We start from the raw sequence: 18,266 nt of genomic DNA, 5'->3' as shown, positions 1-18,266 counted from the left end.
CAGTTTATCTCTCTCAGAGAGCCCAGCAAGCTCCTGAGAGTATCTCGCCCGAACGGCAGAGCCTGGCAAGCGACCCGTGATGTATTCAATATGCCAAACACAGTAACAACAAAGTCTCCAATGGAGACGTTACTGGGCCCGCTCCAGCAAATCGATGAACAACGGGAGGACAGTGACAGTGACAGGAGTTTATCTAGGGGTACTCAGGCGCAATTTGACAGATTGCTCAGTGGAGCTGGTGGGACATAAGCACGCACGCTATGCAGGAGTTAGTGGCACACTATCCAGGCACTTCCCTGGGGGTCCAGGTAAGTGAGGAAGGCATTAAACTCCCCTCTTTTTTTTATTTAATCATTTTTTTATTAGTGAAACACCATGAGGTACATTTATAGACTTATAAATTTTTGTGCTTGGGTTTCAGTTATACAATGATCAAGTACTCATCCCTCCACCAGTGCCCATCCTCCCCCCAAAACTCCCCTCATAAGGTCACCACTTCTCTTCTCCCCACTTCACACTGTCATCTGCAACAGGTCAAATTTGTTTAGTCCAGGAGTCTTGGATATCAAAGATCTGAACTCACTCTCCTGAGAATAAGGAGAGGTTGAGGCATGAAAAATATGTGATGTAATGCAAAATGATACCTTGTTTTCTCCCAGTTCATGCTCACCATGTATTTTATTTTCAAAGTACTTATACCCATTTACTTCAATGTATGTATATTTTATACTGAAAGCTCAATTCTGTTGTAAGAACATGGAAGTGGTTATGAAACATCAGACCAATATTCTACCCTCCAACCCCAGTATTTTCATAATATTCTCAATGGAAATTGACCAAAGGGAAAATTTGGCCTTTTTTCCTTACTTATCTGGGGGAGGCAAGAACAAAGGAGAATGATGATAAACCTGGAAATAGGGCCGAAGAGCATGAGAGAAAGATGCCTTCGGGAAGGTGTAGATGTGGGAGCCAGTATTCATATTGTAAAAGGACACAAATCCAGCATCATAGTCCAGGAAAACCCCCACAACCTCAAGGTGCTCCTTCAGATGAAGGGGAGTTAAGAGAGAGGTGAGGGCTACGTAGCCTTTGTCTTTGCTTAGTCTGATGGCCCAGAATCCAGACTGTGGTCCCTGTATCGTGTCAACATTCCTCTCCACATTTTCCAGACAAACTCCGAAATCCCACTGGGTTCCTTCTCCCACGTCCACTTCAAAGTAATGTCTTCCCGACGTGAAGGTCCCACAGCCCAGGACACAGGGCAAGACACTAAATCTCCCAGGAATGTCAGGCTTCTTCTGAACACACCCATGAGTCACTTGTCTCTGGTCCTTCGAGAGAACTAAATTAGGATGAGCTGTCTCTGGATCTAGAATCACATTGGCTATAAAAAGAAAAAAAAATGTGTTTTCACATGCAGAGAACATGGTTTGTCTTAAATAATCCCAGTCTTTGTTCAAATGCAAGTTTTGCTTCTTACTACTGGAATGGCACATAAGAAATTGCAAATAAGAAACTGTATGTAATGAGAATTATGAAACTGTAATGAGAACTGAGACACTGAAGCCAGCCCCAAGGTCAGCCTAATTGGCTGGGATAAGGGCCCGCTAGATGAATGGTGGAGCAGGAGGCCTGCCACACTTAGGGGAGTGCCTGGGAGATGACATATGAAGGTCACACCAAATGGGCCAGAGATACTGACACAGACTTTTCATGTTTATTTTTGGGGGCACCTGAAGACTGTGAAAGATGCTTCATTTTTTTTCTTTCTGCAGATTATAGTTCACTCTTAGAGAATAAAAGAGAGACCCTTACAGCAAACGGGGGTCTCCAAGTTTCTTTCTCTTCTGACTTGGGGTCCTCAGCTCTAAGCCTCTAATTGTAAGGGTGAAACTGATGCCATGAGGAGGCAGCAGAAATGAGAAAAATCAAATAGGCCTCAGGCTCAGTTCCTGGTAGTGAAACAGGTTCAGTTTCCCCACAAGGAAACAGAACAATGCGTATCTACCCAACCTGGGAAAGTTCCTGGGCCCAGCAAGTGGGCTCAATCAATCACTATGTCACCAGTCAAAATTCCCCAGAAATTGTCTTTTGTTAACCATAAAAAATGAGTAGCTTATGTAACAATAAACTGTTATTGGAAATTATTGTTTAACTATTGCCTGACCACTGTTACCCTAGACACTTGTCAAAACACCTTTGTCTGGTAACTAAGTAAGATTTTTCTGAAACAATAAGGCTTGTACTGCTTATGTAATCAAACCCTATATAAACTGCTTGCACTTGAAGGTCAGGTCACTATCAAGAGACCCCTCGGTGGGTGAGATAGTTGACCCCAGTTAACTGGAATAAAACTCCTACTGTTGTTGCATTATCGTGTTCACGTCTCTGTCCATATTGCCACTTGGGAACCCATCATCCCGGGCTTAACATAAAAAACTCATCCTATCCGGAGCTGTCTCTCTCTCTCTCTCTCTGTTCATTTGAGGCTCACCCAAGCACAACACTAGTCACTATGATTTCTATTCTTTTCTTTTTATTTTGCCTTTGGGGCCACACCTGGTGGTGCTCAGGGCTTACTCCTGGCTCTAAACACAGAGATCACTCCTAGTGGTGATCAGGGGGTCATATGGGGTGCTGGGGATCAAACATACCTTGATAGCGCCTTAACATCTTTGTCACATCAAAGTAAAGCTCAGAGACGTTGCACACAGTATTCAGCTCCAAAAACACTTCCTTTGGTTTTACCAGGTTGATAGCTGAGTTCCTAGAATAAGCAGAGACCAGAGACTCCTTCAATGGCTCCTTCCATCCATGTCTCTATGTCCATGAACTTCCCTGCCCACACTATTTCCATGGACACTCACCTGCTCAAGGTGTCTTTTATATCCTGTAAAAAACAAAGACCAGAGGTGAATGTGGGAACATTTGCATTCACGGGGCCTGGCATATAGGACTGTTCTATAAAAATATCCTTCCAAGACATCAAAACATTGATCTCAATCTTAGATACTGATGGGTTTCATCAGTATCCATCCATTATGGGATGATTCTGATTCTGGTCCCCTAGCATTTTCACAAGGCAACACACTTATCCACAACAGAGTGTGTTGTTTCCTTACTGTAGACTTCAGGAAGTGGAAAAGTCTGCAGCCCCATTAGACTGTGGGCTGCTTGGGGAGATGGCTGGGAGTGTGCCCATGTACCTCCAGCTTCCAGTGATGATTTCAGCCAATGATTCCCATATTAAGCAGTGCTGAATCCATCTGAGCCCCTGAGTAGGTCCTACTATGTAGGGGCAGCAGGCGTCATGTGGTAGTAGGACAGCTAGTTTATAGATTCTCAGCCTATAAGGTCCAAGTTTTATTGGATGAACTATAGAACAAATATCTTCAGGCATTTGCTTTAATCGGTTGATTTATTTCTGTAGCTCACAAGACCGTTTGGAGCAAGAACTTACAACCAAATCATGGAAAAGTTTAGCACTTTTTAGGTTACCCCATATTATATCTGGTAGACATCTACAATAGTCTTTCAGAGATAGTCTGACAGTCAAAGCAATATATGTATGGAGCAGAGAAAAGTATATGCAGGACATTGATCTTTTATTTTTCCACATGTCCCAAGATCCCCATGTAGACAGGGTATAACATTTTTATGCATGTGGAAATTAGATGTGGAAGCAAACCTGCATGTAGAGTGACGTATCTGTAAGAAGCCTTTCAATACATTCTTAACATTGGTGCACATTATTGAGTGAAGTGGCACATCTGGCTCATCTTTCTCAACTGCCTGTTTTGTATTTTGGGGGGCCACACTCTGCAGTGCTCAGTGACTATACCACCTGGATCTTTTGCTTAGAAGTGATCTCCTGTGGTGATCAGGGGACCATTCACGTGTCTAGGGTTTGCATCAGAGTGGCAGCCACTGTTATGAATGTAATGCAAGTGACCTCCCTCCTGAACTGTCTTCCCGGCCCTACAAATTCCTCTTAGTAACTCAGAGGCAGGACAAGGTCTCACCTGCAATAAATTCTGGGCTGAGCCCTGACATTTCCTTTCCAGTGCCACAATGCGGTCCTTGAGTTCCTGGATCTGCTTCTCCTGTTTGGTTTCTCTGTCCAGCAAGTTCTCTAGAGTCTGATCTTTTACCTTTTCAAGCTTCCATATATAAGACTTCTCCTCTTCATACAGAAACATGTGGAGATTTTTGAAGTCAGCGTGAATTTGCTGTTTCCTGCGCTCTGTCTTTTCCTAGAATGAATAAAATGTGCTCAGTACATAAAAACCAACTAAATGTTCACCAACAAATGGATCCAATAATAATATGAGGTACATAGAAATAGTGGAAATAAAATCAGCACCACTAACGAAGGAACGCTTGCAACCAGCTGTAATTGGGCATATCTGGAAGACAGTCTGCCAAGAAAAGGAAGTCAGAAACAAAAGGGTATAACAAAAGAAGCTGAAACTGAGAACTAGTCTTTAGTAGGAAGCTAAGCACAATGAACTGGAGGTAAGAGCTGGCGGATACTGGGACAATGGTGGAGGGAGGTGGACACTCTGGTGAAAGGTAAGGGGCTGGAATAAGATGGGCATGAAATCCTTTGATTAACAGTATTGTAAATCATGGTCACAAAAACAAACAAATCAAGATCCTAGGGGCTGGAGAGATACTATAGGTGTTAAGGCATTTTCCTGGCATGCCTTCATCCCTGGTTAGATCCTGGCACCTCATGGTCATTTGATTATTTGCAGATTTATCTCAGGAGTCAAGTACCACTTGAGTACCACCAGATGAATCCTTAGGGAATCTCTGAGCATCACTGGGTGATGTGGATAATCCTTAACACCTCAGAGTCCAAGCAGCAGGACACCCTCAGACCCTAGCATTGAATTGTTGGCCTGCTGGCCAAGAGTTAGTAGAGGGGTTCCCAAGTCCCTCACCATCACTCAGGTGACTCCTTTTATCCCCGGGTTATGGTTTGAACACTTCCCGAAAGTGAAAGTATAAAATCAATTGTCAAAAAAGACAATCCTGTGAGAATTCAAATTTAACATCTGTACACAAATATAAGGGCAGAAATCGGAGAACAATTCTGAAGAAGGAAAAATAACTCACTGGCCTGCTGGATAAGACTGCAGACAGATGGGTTTGTCAAATTGCCCATACAGAAATGTTTTCCCATTCCTGGGCAGTCTTGCCAGTTATGGAAATAGAGATATTCAGTCTGCATCTGTAAGTGTGGATGCTCTTGCAACCGTTCTGATCCTCTTGATCTGCATTAGCTTCTACTGGGGAACAGTTTTCCCCAAGGTGCCCGGACAGGTTGTGCACCGGGTTCAGGCAGATACCTGGTCATGGGGCAAAGGAAGACGAGCATGTGGAGAAACACCTTCTAGGAGCAGTTGATCACAGCTCAGTTTATTGCCAAATACACACATTTTTACAGAGAGTCTTGTCTTACAGGAAGTCCAATCACATAAAGTTAAGCATTATTGGCCTATTAACTTTTCTACTCTGCTTTTACCCTGGTCCAATCCCTTTCAAGACTGTATGTTGTAGTTAGAATAGCTTGATAAAGGCATACATGACGGTTTCTGTATTTTGGGCATATTTGACTAGGAGGTTGAATGAGGCTCGAGGTTGGACACCTGGTACAAACACCCTGTTTTGGTAATTTTGCCCAGTTACTCCCTTTTGAGAGACTTTGCTTCAGGGCCACTTTACAAGGCCAGGCTTCATCTGTTCCGGTGCCCATTGCTCTACCCCACAAGCTTTATGTACTTGAAGCATATGAACCCCATCGGGGGTGATTCTATTCCTTATTAGTCACTAAGGTTGGCTTCCAGACCTGGCAAATGAAGTGTCAGGATCTGTAAATCATCAAAGTGATGAGGGTAATCTTCAGGACAGGCCATAATTTTGAGACTTTCAGCATTTTAAACAGTCAAGGATCAAACAAGGTAAAGGTATGTAGGCATCCTAATTCTTCTCTCCAATAAGATTAAAAATTCTAAATGATTACTATTAAAAGGTCTAATATTTGGAGATAACTTCTCATGGAGATGGAAAACTAAAATAAGAAAAAAAATGACACTTCAGACTTTGTACTTTAACAGTCTAAGTCATTTTTAGCAAGAGAACTCAGCCAGAAAAGTAGTTTTTGTGGGACTGGTCCAGCCTTTTTGGAAAACAATATAGGCATTCCTTAAAATGCTAGCTTCCATATGACCCAGCAATACCTCTTCTGGGAATGCAGAATGCACAGTAGAAATGATATCTGCACCTGTATGTTCATTGCAGCATTGTTCACAATAACCAGAATCTGGAAACAACCCAAGTGCCTGAGAACAGACGACTGGTTCAAGAAACTTTGGTACATTGACACAATGGAATACTATGTAGTTGTTAGGAAAGATGAAGTCATGAAATTTTCTTATAAGTGGAAATACATGAAGAGTACTATGCTAAGTGAAATGAGTCAGAAAAACAGACAGACATAGAATGACTGCACTCATTTGTGGAATATAAAATAACATAATACGAGACTGACACCAAAGGACAGTAGAAGGGCTAGGAATATTGCTCCATGGCTAGAAGCCTTCTTCATGAGCTGGGGGAGAAAGCAGCTGGGACAGAGAAGGGATCACTAAGTCAATGATGGTTGGAGGGATCATTTGGGATGGGAGATGTGTGCTGAAAATAGATAAAGGACCAAACTTGATAGCCTCTTAGTATCTGTACTGCAAACCATAATGCCCATTGCAAACCATAATAAAACCATGTGTAGAGAGAGTATGGGGGAAATTCCCTGCCATAGAGGCAGGGGAAGGGTTGGGATGGAACATTAGCACTGTAGCACTGTCCTCCCATTGTTCATCAATTTGCTCAAGTGGGCCCAGTAATGTCTCCATCGTGAGAACTGTGTTTGGCATATTGAATATGTCACGGGGATGGAATGTTGGCTGTGGAAAATCTGCACTGGTGGAGGAATGGGTGTTCAATCATTGTATAACTTAAACTCAAATATGAAAGCTTTATAACTGTCGCTCATGGTGTATATATATATCACTGTCCTCCCGTTGTTCATCAATTTGCTCGAGCGGGCTCAGTAACGTCTCCATTGGAGACTTTGTTGTTACTGTGTTTGGCATATCAAATACATCACTGGTAGCTTGCCAGGCTCTGCAGTGCGGGCGAGATACTCTCAGTAGCTTACCAGGCTCTCCGATAGGGGTGGAGGAATCGAACTCGGGTCTGCCATGTTGGCTGCGTGCAAGGCAAATGCCCTACAGCTGTGCTATTGCTCCAGCCCTCTCTCATGGTGATTCAGTAAAAAAATTTAAAAAAAAAAGAAGTTTGGTCAGACTTCTTCATCAAGATCTTGAATGATCGGTTTGAGGTTCTTCGTGTTCCTAGAATGAACAGACGCCACTGGGCTACACTAGTACGCTACAGGGACAAATGAAGACATTAGCGCCTGCTAGAGCAAATCCACGATTAACGGAAGTCAAGTGATCAAGTGAAAAAAAAAAGAAAGTACTTCTCTCTGGTCCCCACTTTGCCTGGCTCTAGGACAGAAACTAGTTTGAGCTTAAGAAAATACAAAAATCTTACCTCCCAGTCAGTTATTTGTTTTCTTGTTAACAGCTTCAGATTCTTATATTGTTCTTTTGTGTCCTTCAGCACTGTCACAGTTTTCTCGAGCTTCTCCTGGAGGAAAAATTGAGATAGTAAAGTTTATGCGATTTGACAACTTTTCACAGATTTCTGATGGGAATCCTAGTTTTCTAAAATATGAGAGCATTGAAGACTTGTTGAGCCCTCAGATGCTGAGGTCTGTTGGTGCAGTGAATATACTTGATTGCCTTGGCAATCATAAGATACTCATTCTGGACATCAGTTATATGCTGTAGAAACTAAGTTTTAGGAAGGGGAAAGGTAATACTCAAGTGACAAAGATATTCCTTGATTTAAGTCAGAATAGAAAAGGCAAGAATGAACAGTGAAAGCACCTAAGTTATCAGTGCTCCTCTGGGCCCAGATAAGGTTCCAGGACCATATTGCTTTCCCACACCATATTCAGCCTTTTGTTCCACACACACAGGCCTGAACACGGTGTCAGGCAAATTCTCTTATCAATGCCATACATGGCGATCTCATGTCTGGAACACCCAATCTTTTCTCTATGCACTGGGGACCTCATACTCACTTAAAGAAAAGTATCATGAGCATTCTTCACTTTCTGGTTGATTAAGGTTAGGCTATACGGTCAAACAGTATTGTGACTCTGTCTGCTGTGGTTTCAATTTCTATTACATGTTCTTACACATTGTGTTGTCTCAGTTTCATAAAAGATTAGAAACAATAATGGGGTTTACTCATAAGGCATCTAGAGCACAACTGTTCATAGTGAGAGTGGAAGGGAATGGACAGGACTATTGAAGGTTGGGGTGCAGTCAGCATCTGCAGCATCTGTTTCGTAAGTAACCACACAGACTAGTTTTCAGAAAGTTGCCATTACAAAAGTTTACATGATTATAATGATTAAAATAATTATAATCTCAATTTCATACCAATTCAGTATCTGTATTGCAAACCAATATGCCCAACAGAGAGAGAGAGTGAGTATGGGGGAAATTACACTCTAGAGAGAGAATATGGGGGAAATTGTCTGTCATAGAGGCAGGAAAAGAATTGTGATGGGGGGGTATGGGGTTCATTGGTGGTGGAAAATGTGCACTGGTGGAGGAATTAGTGTTCAATCATTGTATGACTCACGGTCCTCCCGTTGTTCATCGATTTGCTCAAGCGGGCCCAGTAACGTCTCCATCATGAGACTTGTTGTTACTGTGTTTGGCATATCGAATACGTCACGGGTAGCTTGCCAGGCTTTGCCCTGTGGGCGAGACACTCTCGGTAGCTTGCCAGGCTCTCTGAGAGGGGCGGAGGAATTGAACTCGTGTCGGCCATGTTGGCTGCTTGTAAGGCAAACGCCCTACCGCTGTGCTATCGCTCCATATGAAAGCTTTATAACTGTACAAAGGTTGTAAAAAAAATGTAGGCATGTGCTTTCAGAACATCTTGGACACTGCTAAGCAGTACTAAGAGGGAATTTCATAATGTGATAGGCCTACATCACAAAATAAGAAAAATAGTAAACAAACATTGTAATCCTATAGCAAATAAAGGAGAAAGAAGACCAAATGAAACCCAAAGCCAGATGAAGGAAAGAAATGATAAATATTGGAGAAGAAAAAAATATAAATCAAAATAACAAAAGTAACCTAACTACTTCTTTATAGGATAAACAACATGGACAAATCTTTATGTGTGCAGCAAGTCTCATTAGGAAACATGAAAGAACACTCTCATAGAATAATTAGAGAAGCATTATAATAGCACAGCGGGTATGGCATTTGCCTTGCACACAGCCAACATGGCCAACCCGAGTTCGATTCCCCCGCCCCTCTCAGAGAGCCCGGCAAGCTACCGAGAGTATTCGATATGCCAGACACAGTAACAACAAAGTCTCCAATGGAGACGTTACAGGACTCGCTCGAGCAAATCGATGATCAACGGGAGGGTCTTTACCTTTACCTATAATAGATACCACAGAAATCCAAAGGTTTACAAGGCACTACTCTCAATGTACTGTACCAATACTATGAAATAGGTAAAAGAAATGGTCAGCTTCTAAGCAGCAGATAATTTTACAGAATTGAATCAGGAGATAAGAGAAATCTGAACACTCCCAGTACAAGCAATGACAGTGAAACTTGAATCAAAAGTATCCCCCAAAGGAAATATTATGACCAAATGATTTCATGTTAACTTCCACAAACCTATTAGAAGATCTTATACCTTATTTTGCAAGTGCTTGGAAAACTCTCGCAAAAATAAATGAAGCAAAGTGTGATTCTAGGATCATGTAAGAGGCCAATGTTATCCTGACTCCAAAAAACAAGACAGGAGTTGTAAAAATAGACCTATTCCAACATCGTTGGCAAAGACAAATGTAAAAATCCTAAACACGCCTCCCCCAGATGGAACCCCGGTGACCAGAAGCCTTTACAAGCACAGGTCGAGTATGCGGGAACTAGGACTTTTTCTCAAATCTGCCGGGACTACAGCTCCCAGGTAACCTCTGATTCCGGAAGTCACACCCACAGCCCGCCCCCAGTGCCATCTTTACAACATACAGCCAAAGAGAAGGACCACATGGAGGGCGGGAACCACAGATCCCGGAGGAAAAAAAAAAAACAGGTTCCAAAAAGAGCTGAGATCACTGGGAAGTCCCAGATGGGGTAGGTACCGCATCCCACCTCCCCCAGATGGAACCCCGGTGACCAGAAGCCTCTACAAGCACAGCTCGAGTATGCGGGAACTAGGACTTTTCCTCAAAACCGTGCGGCCGCGCGACATCTCTCTATATACAAAGTGATCAATGGGAAGTAAACCACCCAACCTTTCTCCCTGAAAATCAGAGTTAAGTTTGGAGCACGGCCACAGCCCCAGAAACACAAGGACTTAATGCAGAACCCAGCAGCTTGGAGCAGAAAAGTGAACGGACTATATATTAATGCAAGACATCTTGTCTGCCCGTAGGGGAAAGGGTGTTGCCCCATTTGCCCTCTCTTCTCTGGAAAGAAGGATGGCGGCCGCATGGGAGCCTTGTGGACAGCAGGTATGAGCCGGGGGTGTGGGGGCGACTAAAACCTCATGGGAAGGGGAGCGTTCCAGTCCGTCCTTCACGCCCTACTGAGGCCACCAATTGCCCCCCACGAGCGGCTCTCCAGCACGGCCACAGCCCCAGTTGCACAAGGACTTAATGCAGAACCCAGCAGCTTGGAGCAGAAAAGTGAACGGACTATGCGTTAATCAAGACCAGCAAGTCTGCCGGAGGGGAAAGGGTGTTGCTCCCTTCCGCCCTCCTCCCTCTGGAAAGAAAGATGGCGGCCACATGGGAGCCTTGTGGACAGCAGGTATGAGCCGAGGGTGTGGGGGTGACTAAAACCTCATGGGAAGGGGGGTATTCCTGTCCGACCTTCACGCCCTACCGAGGTCATCAGTTGCCCCCCGCGAGTGGCTCTCCAGCACAGTCATGGCCCCAGAAGCACAAGGACTTAATGCAGAACCCGGCAGCTTGGAGCAGAAAAGTGAAAGGACTATGCGTTAATCCAGGCCATCATGTCTGTCCGGAGGGGAAAGGGTGTTGCCACATTCGCCCTCTCCTCTCTGGAAAGAAAGATGGCGGCGGCATGGGAGCCTTGTGGACAGCAGGTATGAGCTGGGGGAGTGGGGGCGACTAAAACCTCATGGGAAGGGGGGCGTTTCGGTCCGCCCTTCACGCCCTACCGAGGCCACCAATTGCCCCCCACTAGCGGCTCTCCAGCACGGCCACGACTCCAGAACACAGAAACCAATTTCTTAAATATCTGACTTTCAGTAGAAATACTTCCAGGGTCAATAGGTAAAATAGCAGAAATCCAAAACCAACATTTAATTCTTGAACCCAGTTGTAGAAAGCAAATCACTTCACAATGCTTTTTCAGCATGTCTGATTTGGGGGGGGGGGGTAAACTCTAAATAATAGTGGTGAATCTTTTATTGAAACGGTGAATCTAATCAAAGCAGATAGAGTGTTAACTAGAATTCATCTGCCTCACAGGGACTGGGAGGGGTGGGGGTGGGGTTTTATTGGGGTTCTTCATGGTAAAAAATAAGTATTGGTAAAGGGAAATGTGTTTGATATTTGCATGACTGAGACCTAAACCTGAAAGCTTTGTAACCTTTCCCACAGTGATTCAATAAATAAATTAAAAAAAAAATCCTAAACAAAATCTAAGGAAATTGAATTCACCATTTATTAAGGGGTGATATGAAACCTGATCAGTCTTTACTTAGAATGTCAGAACTATTGCTTATATGCAAATAAAAAAATTAATACATTACACACACTGCACTGTACTGCACTGTCCTTCCGTTGTTCATAGATTTGCTCGAACAGGCCCAGTAACGTCTCCATTTTGAGACTTGTTACTGCGTTTTGGCATATTGAATACACACACACAAAAAGAAAATCATCTTCCATAGAGAAAGGTACTTTGGTGGTTGTTGTTTGTTTTGTGGCCACACTCTGTGATGCTCAGACATCATTCATGGCTTTGCACTAAGGGATCACTGCTGGTGCATATAATTGGAAGACTATATGGGATGCCAGGATGGGCCACTTGCAAGGCAGGTACTCTACCAACTGTACTATCTTTTCATCCTCTGAGAAAGGTGTCTTCATGATTAAATACCCATTTGTGGAAAAATGCTCTAAAAATGATAGAGAAACATTTCTAAACACAAAACTAAACATTCACAACATATACACAACCAACATCATACTTAATAGCAAAAGAAAGCTTTATTCCTAAAATCAAGAACAAGAATGTTATTTATGGTCATCACTATTATTTTATATAGTACTGGAAGACTTAGAGTAAAAAGTCAAGAAAAAATTCAAACTGGAAAGAAAGAAGTAAAATTATCAGTATCTGCAGATTCCATATCATACATACAATTCTAGAGAATCCACAAAAAATTACTAGAAACAATAGACTGCCAGAAATAAAGCCACACATATCTGAGCACTTAATTTGTGACAAAGGGTATAAACACATACAATGGAGACTTAGAAAATTTCTTTAACAGATGGCACTGGAAAAACTAGCTATCTACTTGCAAGAAACCAGATCATCATTCCACACCATACGCAAAAATGAACACAAAATGTTTGAGGCAATTTGATATAGAACTTGTAGCCATAAAGTACATGCAGGAAAGCAAAGAAAAAAGCCCAATGACAGTGAGCTCAGGAAGAAATTTGAGATGTCAATTTTAACAAGGGAAACAAAAGCAAAAGTAAATAAACATTGAGACTATACAGAAAATATACACAAACTTGCACACTGAAAGAAAGTATCAATAAAACAAAAGGCATTCTATGTAATGGGGAAAATATTTGCATAGTACACATCCAACAAGTGATTGATTAAGATTTTGAAAGAAATATTAAAACTGTAAACAAAAACAAAAAGATCAGGAGGGCTGGTGAGATACAGTATGGGAAGATTAAGTGCTTAACTTGAAGGAGGCTGACCCAGGTTCAATTTCCAGCACCCCATATGGTCCGAGCACATCAGGAGTGATCTTTGAATGCAGAGCCAGGAGTAACCCTGAGCAATGCTGGGTGTTGCCCCAAAATAAACAAATAAACAAAAACCAACAGGAAACTAAAAAACAAGAAGGGAAGATGGAAGAGATCGATAGATGTTTTCTGAAAAAAATATACAAATCATCATCAGGGACATAAATAACACTCAATATCCATTATGATGGGGGAAATGCAAATCGAAACTACAATGAGATAATAACTCACCTCTGAGACCATGCTCTAAAAATTTAACACAAAGACTCAAAAAACAAGTGTTGGCAAAGTTGTGGAAAAAAGAAATTACTCATGTATTGTTGGTGAAAATATAAATTGGTTCATTCTCCTTAGAAATCATAGAGGTTTTTCAAAACTACAAAATTTTCAGGAGGCAGGAGCAATAGCACAGAAGGTAGGGCATTTGCCTTGCAAGCAGCCAACCCAGGGTCGATTCCCAGCATCCCATATCGTCCTCCAAGAACTGCCAGGTGTAATTCCTGAGTGCATGAGCTAGGAGTAACCCCTGTGCATTGCCGGGTGTGACCCAAAAGAAAAAAATTTTCAGAATAATCACTTATCCTCGAACTCACAGAGGCTTCTTCCGGAAGGGAGCATAAAATGAGGCCCTCATAACCATTTCACAAGACTCCTTGCCAGGCTGTTTTCATTCGGGGGACCCAAGCAGGGGGGTGTGGGTGAGAACCCTCCCTGCCCCAAGGGACCCAGCCCCAGCAGCTGACCTCCACTATCCACCTATCCTTATAATATAAAACATCAATTTTAATCTTAGTTATCCATCAAGAAGAGACAACATCATGAATCCACTCTAATGATCATTACATTAATGCTATTTAAAATAGACAAGATGTGCGAATAATCCTAGTGGGTAAAGATGATGTGTACCCATAATGGAATTCAACTCAGGCATAAAGGTAAAGGTAAAGGTAAAGGTAAAGGTAAAGGTAAAGGCCCTCCTGTTGTTCATCGATTTGCTCGAGCGGGCCCAGTAACGTCTCCATTGGAGACTTTATTGTTACTGTGTTTGGCATATTGAATACGTCACAGGGAGCTTGCCAGGCTCTGCTGTGCGGGCGAGATACTCTCGGTAGCTTGCCGGGCTATCAGAGAGGGGCGGAGGAATCGAACTCGGGTTGGCCATGTTGGCTGCATGCAAGGCAAACGACCTACCAGTGTGCTATCGCTCCAGCCCAACTCAGGCATAGACAATATAAAATCTCCTCAACTGTGATAATATGGATAGGGCTGAAGGGTATCATGGTTGTAGTACTGTAGCACTGTCCTCCCGTTGTTCATCGATTTGCTCGAGTGGACACCAGTAAGTCTCCATTGTGAGACTTGTTGCTACTGTTTTTGGCATATCGAATGTGCCATGGGGAGCTTGCCAGGCTTTGTCATGCAGATGGGATAATCTTGGTAGCTTGCCAGACTCTCTGAGAGGGGCAGAGGAATTGAACAGGGTCAGCAGCGTGCAAGGCAAACACCCTACCCACCGTGCTATCGCGCCAGCCCGGGTATCATGGCAAAGAAAATAATTCAACAAGAGTGAAAAAAATCACAAGAAAATTTCATACATCAGCTGAGAAAAAAAACAGCAAGGAAAGACACCAAACCAACAATTCATTTGGGGGTACAGAACTGAGATTGAAAGAAAGAAGCAGTGGAGACACAGAGGGCTCAAAGTTTCAGTAGATGGAGGTTGGTCAAAATGACTTGACAATTCACTGTTGAAGAACGCTGAAAATAATATCCCTCAAACATATAAACAATGTCAATGTTATTCCAACAAAACAACAAAACAAATAAAACATTGTTTTGTGGAGCAATGCATGCCTAGGTTCAGAGAAGTCCTTCGGACCTTGAAGGACTTCAAGCTCACCTTGAAGCTCTGGTAGATGTCTTCCACAAGAGCTGTGCTGTGTCCTTTGTGCTCTGCCCGCTCACAGCGCCAGCAGATGAGCTGTTCATCGTTTTCACAGAACAGGTGCAGCTGCTCTCTGTGTGTCTCACACAATTTCTCACACTCTGTCTCCTTGATGGCTTCAATGAGGTTTTGCAGTTGCTTGTTTGGCCGGAGGCTCTCCCTTTTAAATGTTGCTCGACACTGAGGACACTGGAAACTCCTCTGTGCTGTCATAAAGCACTGCTTCTCAATGATGCCCACTATGCACTGGCAGCAGTAACTGTGCCCACAGTTGATGCTCACGGGCTCAGTCATCAGCTCCAGGCAGATGCAGCAGGTGGCTTCCTCCCTCAACTTCTTGGTAGTTGTGCTTGAGGCCATGGCTTTCCCTGAGCTTTTCCTGAAATGCTGCAATATTGTATCTAGAGGCAGAAGAATTGAAATACACGTCCCCTGAGTCCCTGTGTCTCTACAGGTCTTGATAGCTTCTGACGGAGAGTAGAATTGAATTAGAATTCAGATGCTGCGTGCCATGTGACTCTGTTATGGAATATGTTAGGCAATGTAGTCACTTACGTTGATACTAATAAAAATAAATATACATTAATATTCTCTCTCTCCACTCACTAGACAAAGTCCCCTTGCTGAAATTGTTCATGGGGCTACTATTACCTGATAGCCCCCCAAATATAACATGCCATCATCGGGGGAAGTGTTTTGGACCAAGGACAAGAAGAGAATATAGAAGCAAGAGAGCCTACCTCACAAAAGATGCAGCAAGGAGAGGTTTTAAAATTCTTTTTCACTCTCTGAATATCAAGAGTCACTGGTGCCTGGATTACTGTTTTGTAACTGGAGTGCCAGTTAGGTAATGATAGAGTTATGAAGGTGTATCCCTGGAAAAATTCACATCTGGTTATATGGGAGCATTCATCTGATGTTGGATCAGTCAAAAAGGGGGAATTTATATTGTCCTTTTCTCAAGAACAAAGGTTCGAAAGGAATTTCCTGCACCTGTTCTCATAATAGGTTTTGAGTAATCACGCCACTATTAAGGTGCAGCTTGGGTTTAGACATACTCTTCTCTAACTTTGCTATTCTTCTTCTGCTTCTGTAACCTGCTTGCTTGCTTAGTGAAATTCCAGGATATGGTTTTGCCCTATAGAAAACCCTCACCTTTTGCCCTCGGGGCTGCCTCTCTTTTCATTTTACTTTATTTTATTTTTTTGGCTTTTTGGGTCACACCCAGCAATGCTCAGGGGTTACTCCTGGTTTTGCACTCAGGAATCACTCCTGGTGGTGCTCAGGGGACCATGTGGGATTCTGGGAATTGAACCCGGATCGGCCACATGCAAGGCAAATGCTCTACCCGCTGTGCTATTGCTCCAGGTCCTGGGGCTGCCTCTCTCAACCAGGCTGGGTTGAGAGCAGTAGTTAGCCAGCTAATTAAGACTCCTTGATTTGAGGCAAGGATTCTAACCCTGGAAAAGTTTTGGGGGTGCAGAGCCTATAACAGCAGAGCCTCTCTCCCACTCACGCTCAAAGAACAAGAGAATATAGTAAATATAGGTAAACGTAATTGATATAAAATATATGTACTATATATACCATATATAAAATATATATACTATATAAAATATAGTATAGTCACAGTGGACATTCCATCAGGATAACCATGAAGCAGAACGTCCACCAGCGTAATCAAGAAGCTGAATGTTCTTCCTGTTATCCTCTCAGACCTGAAGGAAATAAAATGGAAAGAACTGAAAAAAAAATAAAGGTAGGTCCTGGGCCAGAGCACCTTGAGATTCTGGAACTATCTCTTTCCTGCCTGCCTGGTTTCTCAGAAGTACCGAACTAGGGTCCTGAGTCGTTACAGAACCCGGGAGCTGGGACAGGGAAGAGCAGAAGGGGTTGTGAAGAGGGTAGGAGCTTGGCCATTAATACCCCGGTGTTCCCCAGAGTATCTGATAGTCTGATGCAGGGGAGAGCAGCCAGGAGATGGAAGACTTCGAACTTCTCCCTCTGCTCCAACAGGTTAGGAATATGCCCATGTTCCTTTTTTCTCACTGTGGGAACTTTGAGGGGGAGAAAGTAGAGACAGCATGAAATGTAATGAGAAAATGTTTCTTTAAATAGGCAATGCTGAGAGGTAAAACAGGATTCAGCCAAGGTTAGTGGAAAGTCAGTTCCCCTCCTATGACAGGACTGGTCTCTAGATGGCGTCGAGATCAGTTCCCGGGATTTATATCCCTTGCCAGTTACTTCCCTCTCACACCCCCAGGGGTGCAACAAACACTCTGGGAAGAAGCATCGCGCCCCCCCCCCCATCCCACAGAGAACCCCGGTTGGGTTTTTACTCACCTCACATCCTGGATAAACTGAGATGAGACATGGGGTCTGGTGAAAGTGAAAGCAGACAGGAAGAGAACTAGGGAGCAAAGCCCTGCGGATTTTCAGCTTTGTTGGGTCTCACCTCTCTCTCTCTCTCTCTCTCTCTCTCTCTAACACACACACACACACACACACACACACACACACACACACACACATAACCTTTTGCCAACAGTTGTGTTGTTGTTCTACACTGCAGACAACAGCGTGCTCCCAGTCTCCTCTGCAGCTGCCTCTTCCTGAGTCCTCAACAAGGAAGTCCGAACTCACTGGTTTACTTTGGAAAGTGACACTGCAACTTGTGGTGGGGGCGGAGTCCTGCTGGACTTCGGGAGGAAATGGGAGAAGTGGGTAGTATGCTTTGCTTTGAGCATTTCCTCAAAGGGACAAGACAGAGAGGATTAATATTCTCTTTACAAGTAATAACACTGGAAACTGCTTTCTAAACAGGAAGCGTCCACAGAAGCAGTTTCAGAGACAAGACTTAAAATTTTTCTACTTTTGGCCCTAAACCCATTGGGAGTCCTGGCTCTCTGGAACCACATTTACATTCACCTCTTCTAGGTCCCTTATTGTCTCAAACAACTGGGGAAGGGGCGGGTGGGGGTGGGGAGTTACATAGCTCCTAGGCAGTGGAGTCTCTGATTCTTCCTGATTCTTGCTCAGGCTTTGATCCTGGCTCTGCACCCTATTCATTTTACTATTGCTTTGTCTTAGTAGGATTTTTCATATCATTTCTGTGTACTT

At 43.3% G+C, this 18,266-nt stretch overlaps 1 protein-coding gene across 4 annotated transcripts; it reads right to left on the bottom strand.

The window, feature by feature from the left end:
* Positions 1–392: 392 nt before the first annotated feature.
* LOC130040399 (E3 ubiquitin-protein ligase TRIM38-like) lies at positions 393–17,665 on the bottom strand. Of its 4 annotated transcripts, none has more exons than XM_056132474.1 (8): positions 17,490–17,665; positions 16,734–16,864; positions 15,102–15,665; positions 7,621–7,716; positions 4,023–4,253; positions 2,868–2,890; positions 2,655–2,767; positions 393–1,384 (listed from the first exon to the last, which is right to left on the bottom strand). In XM_056132474.1, the coding sequence occupies exons 3-8, from the start codon at positions 15,504–15,506 to the stop codon at positions 864–866; spliced, it is 1,389 nt and encodes a 462-aa protein (XP_055988449.1). In that variant the 5' UTR covers positions 15,507–15,665; positions 16,734–16,864; positions 17,490–17,665; the 3' UTR covers positions 393–863. The 4 variants fall into 4 exon arrangements, with proteins under 4 accessions (XP_055988449.1, XP_055988450.1, XP_055988451.1 ...); XM_056132475.1 differs by lacking the exons at positions 16,734–16,864; positions 17,490–17,665 and adding exons at positions 15,887–16,021; positions 17,073–17,175; XM_056132476.1 differs by lacking the exon at positions 17,490–17,665 and adding an exon at positions 15,887–16,021 and having other exon boundaries at positions 16,734–16,794.
* Positions 17,666–18,266: the final 601 nt, after the last annotated feature.

This window comes from Sorex fumeus, unplaced genomic scaffold, assembly GCF_029834395.1.
Source record: "Sorex fumeus unplaced genomic scaffold, SorFum_2.1 ptg000094l, whole genome shotgun sequence".
NCBI classification, from domain to species: Eukaryota; Metazoa; Chordata; class Mammalia; order Eulipotyphla; family Soricidae; genus Sorex; species Sorex fumeus.
Note: the sequence above shows the minus strand (reverse complement) of the source record. Positions and strands in the feature narration are given on the sequence as shown.

Excerpts from the sequence above, each read along its gene's own strand:
- LOC130040399 (XM_056132474.1), bottom strand. The coding sequence starts at position 15,506 with ATGGCCTCAAGCACAACTACCAAGAAGTTGAGGGAGGAAGCCACCTGC. Across the intron at positions 2,891-4,022 it reads CAGCCCAGAATTTATTGCAG|GATATAAAAGACACCTTGAG; the intron begins GTGAGACCTTGT and ends TGTTTTTTACAG. Across the intron at positions 1,385-2,654 it reads GATGTTAAGGCGCTATCAAG|CCAATGTGATTCTAGATCCA; the intron begins GTATGTTTGATC and ends TTCTTTTTATAG.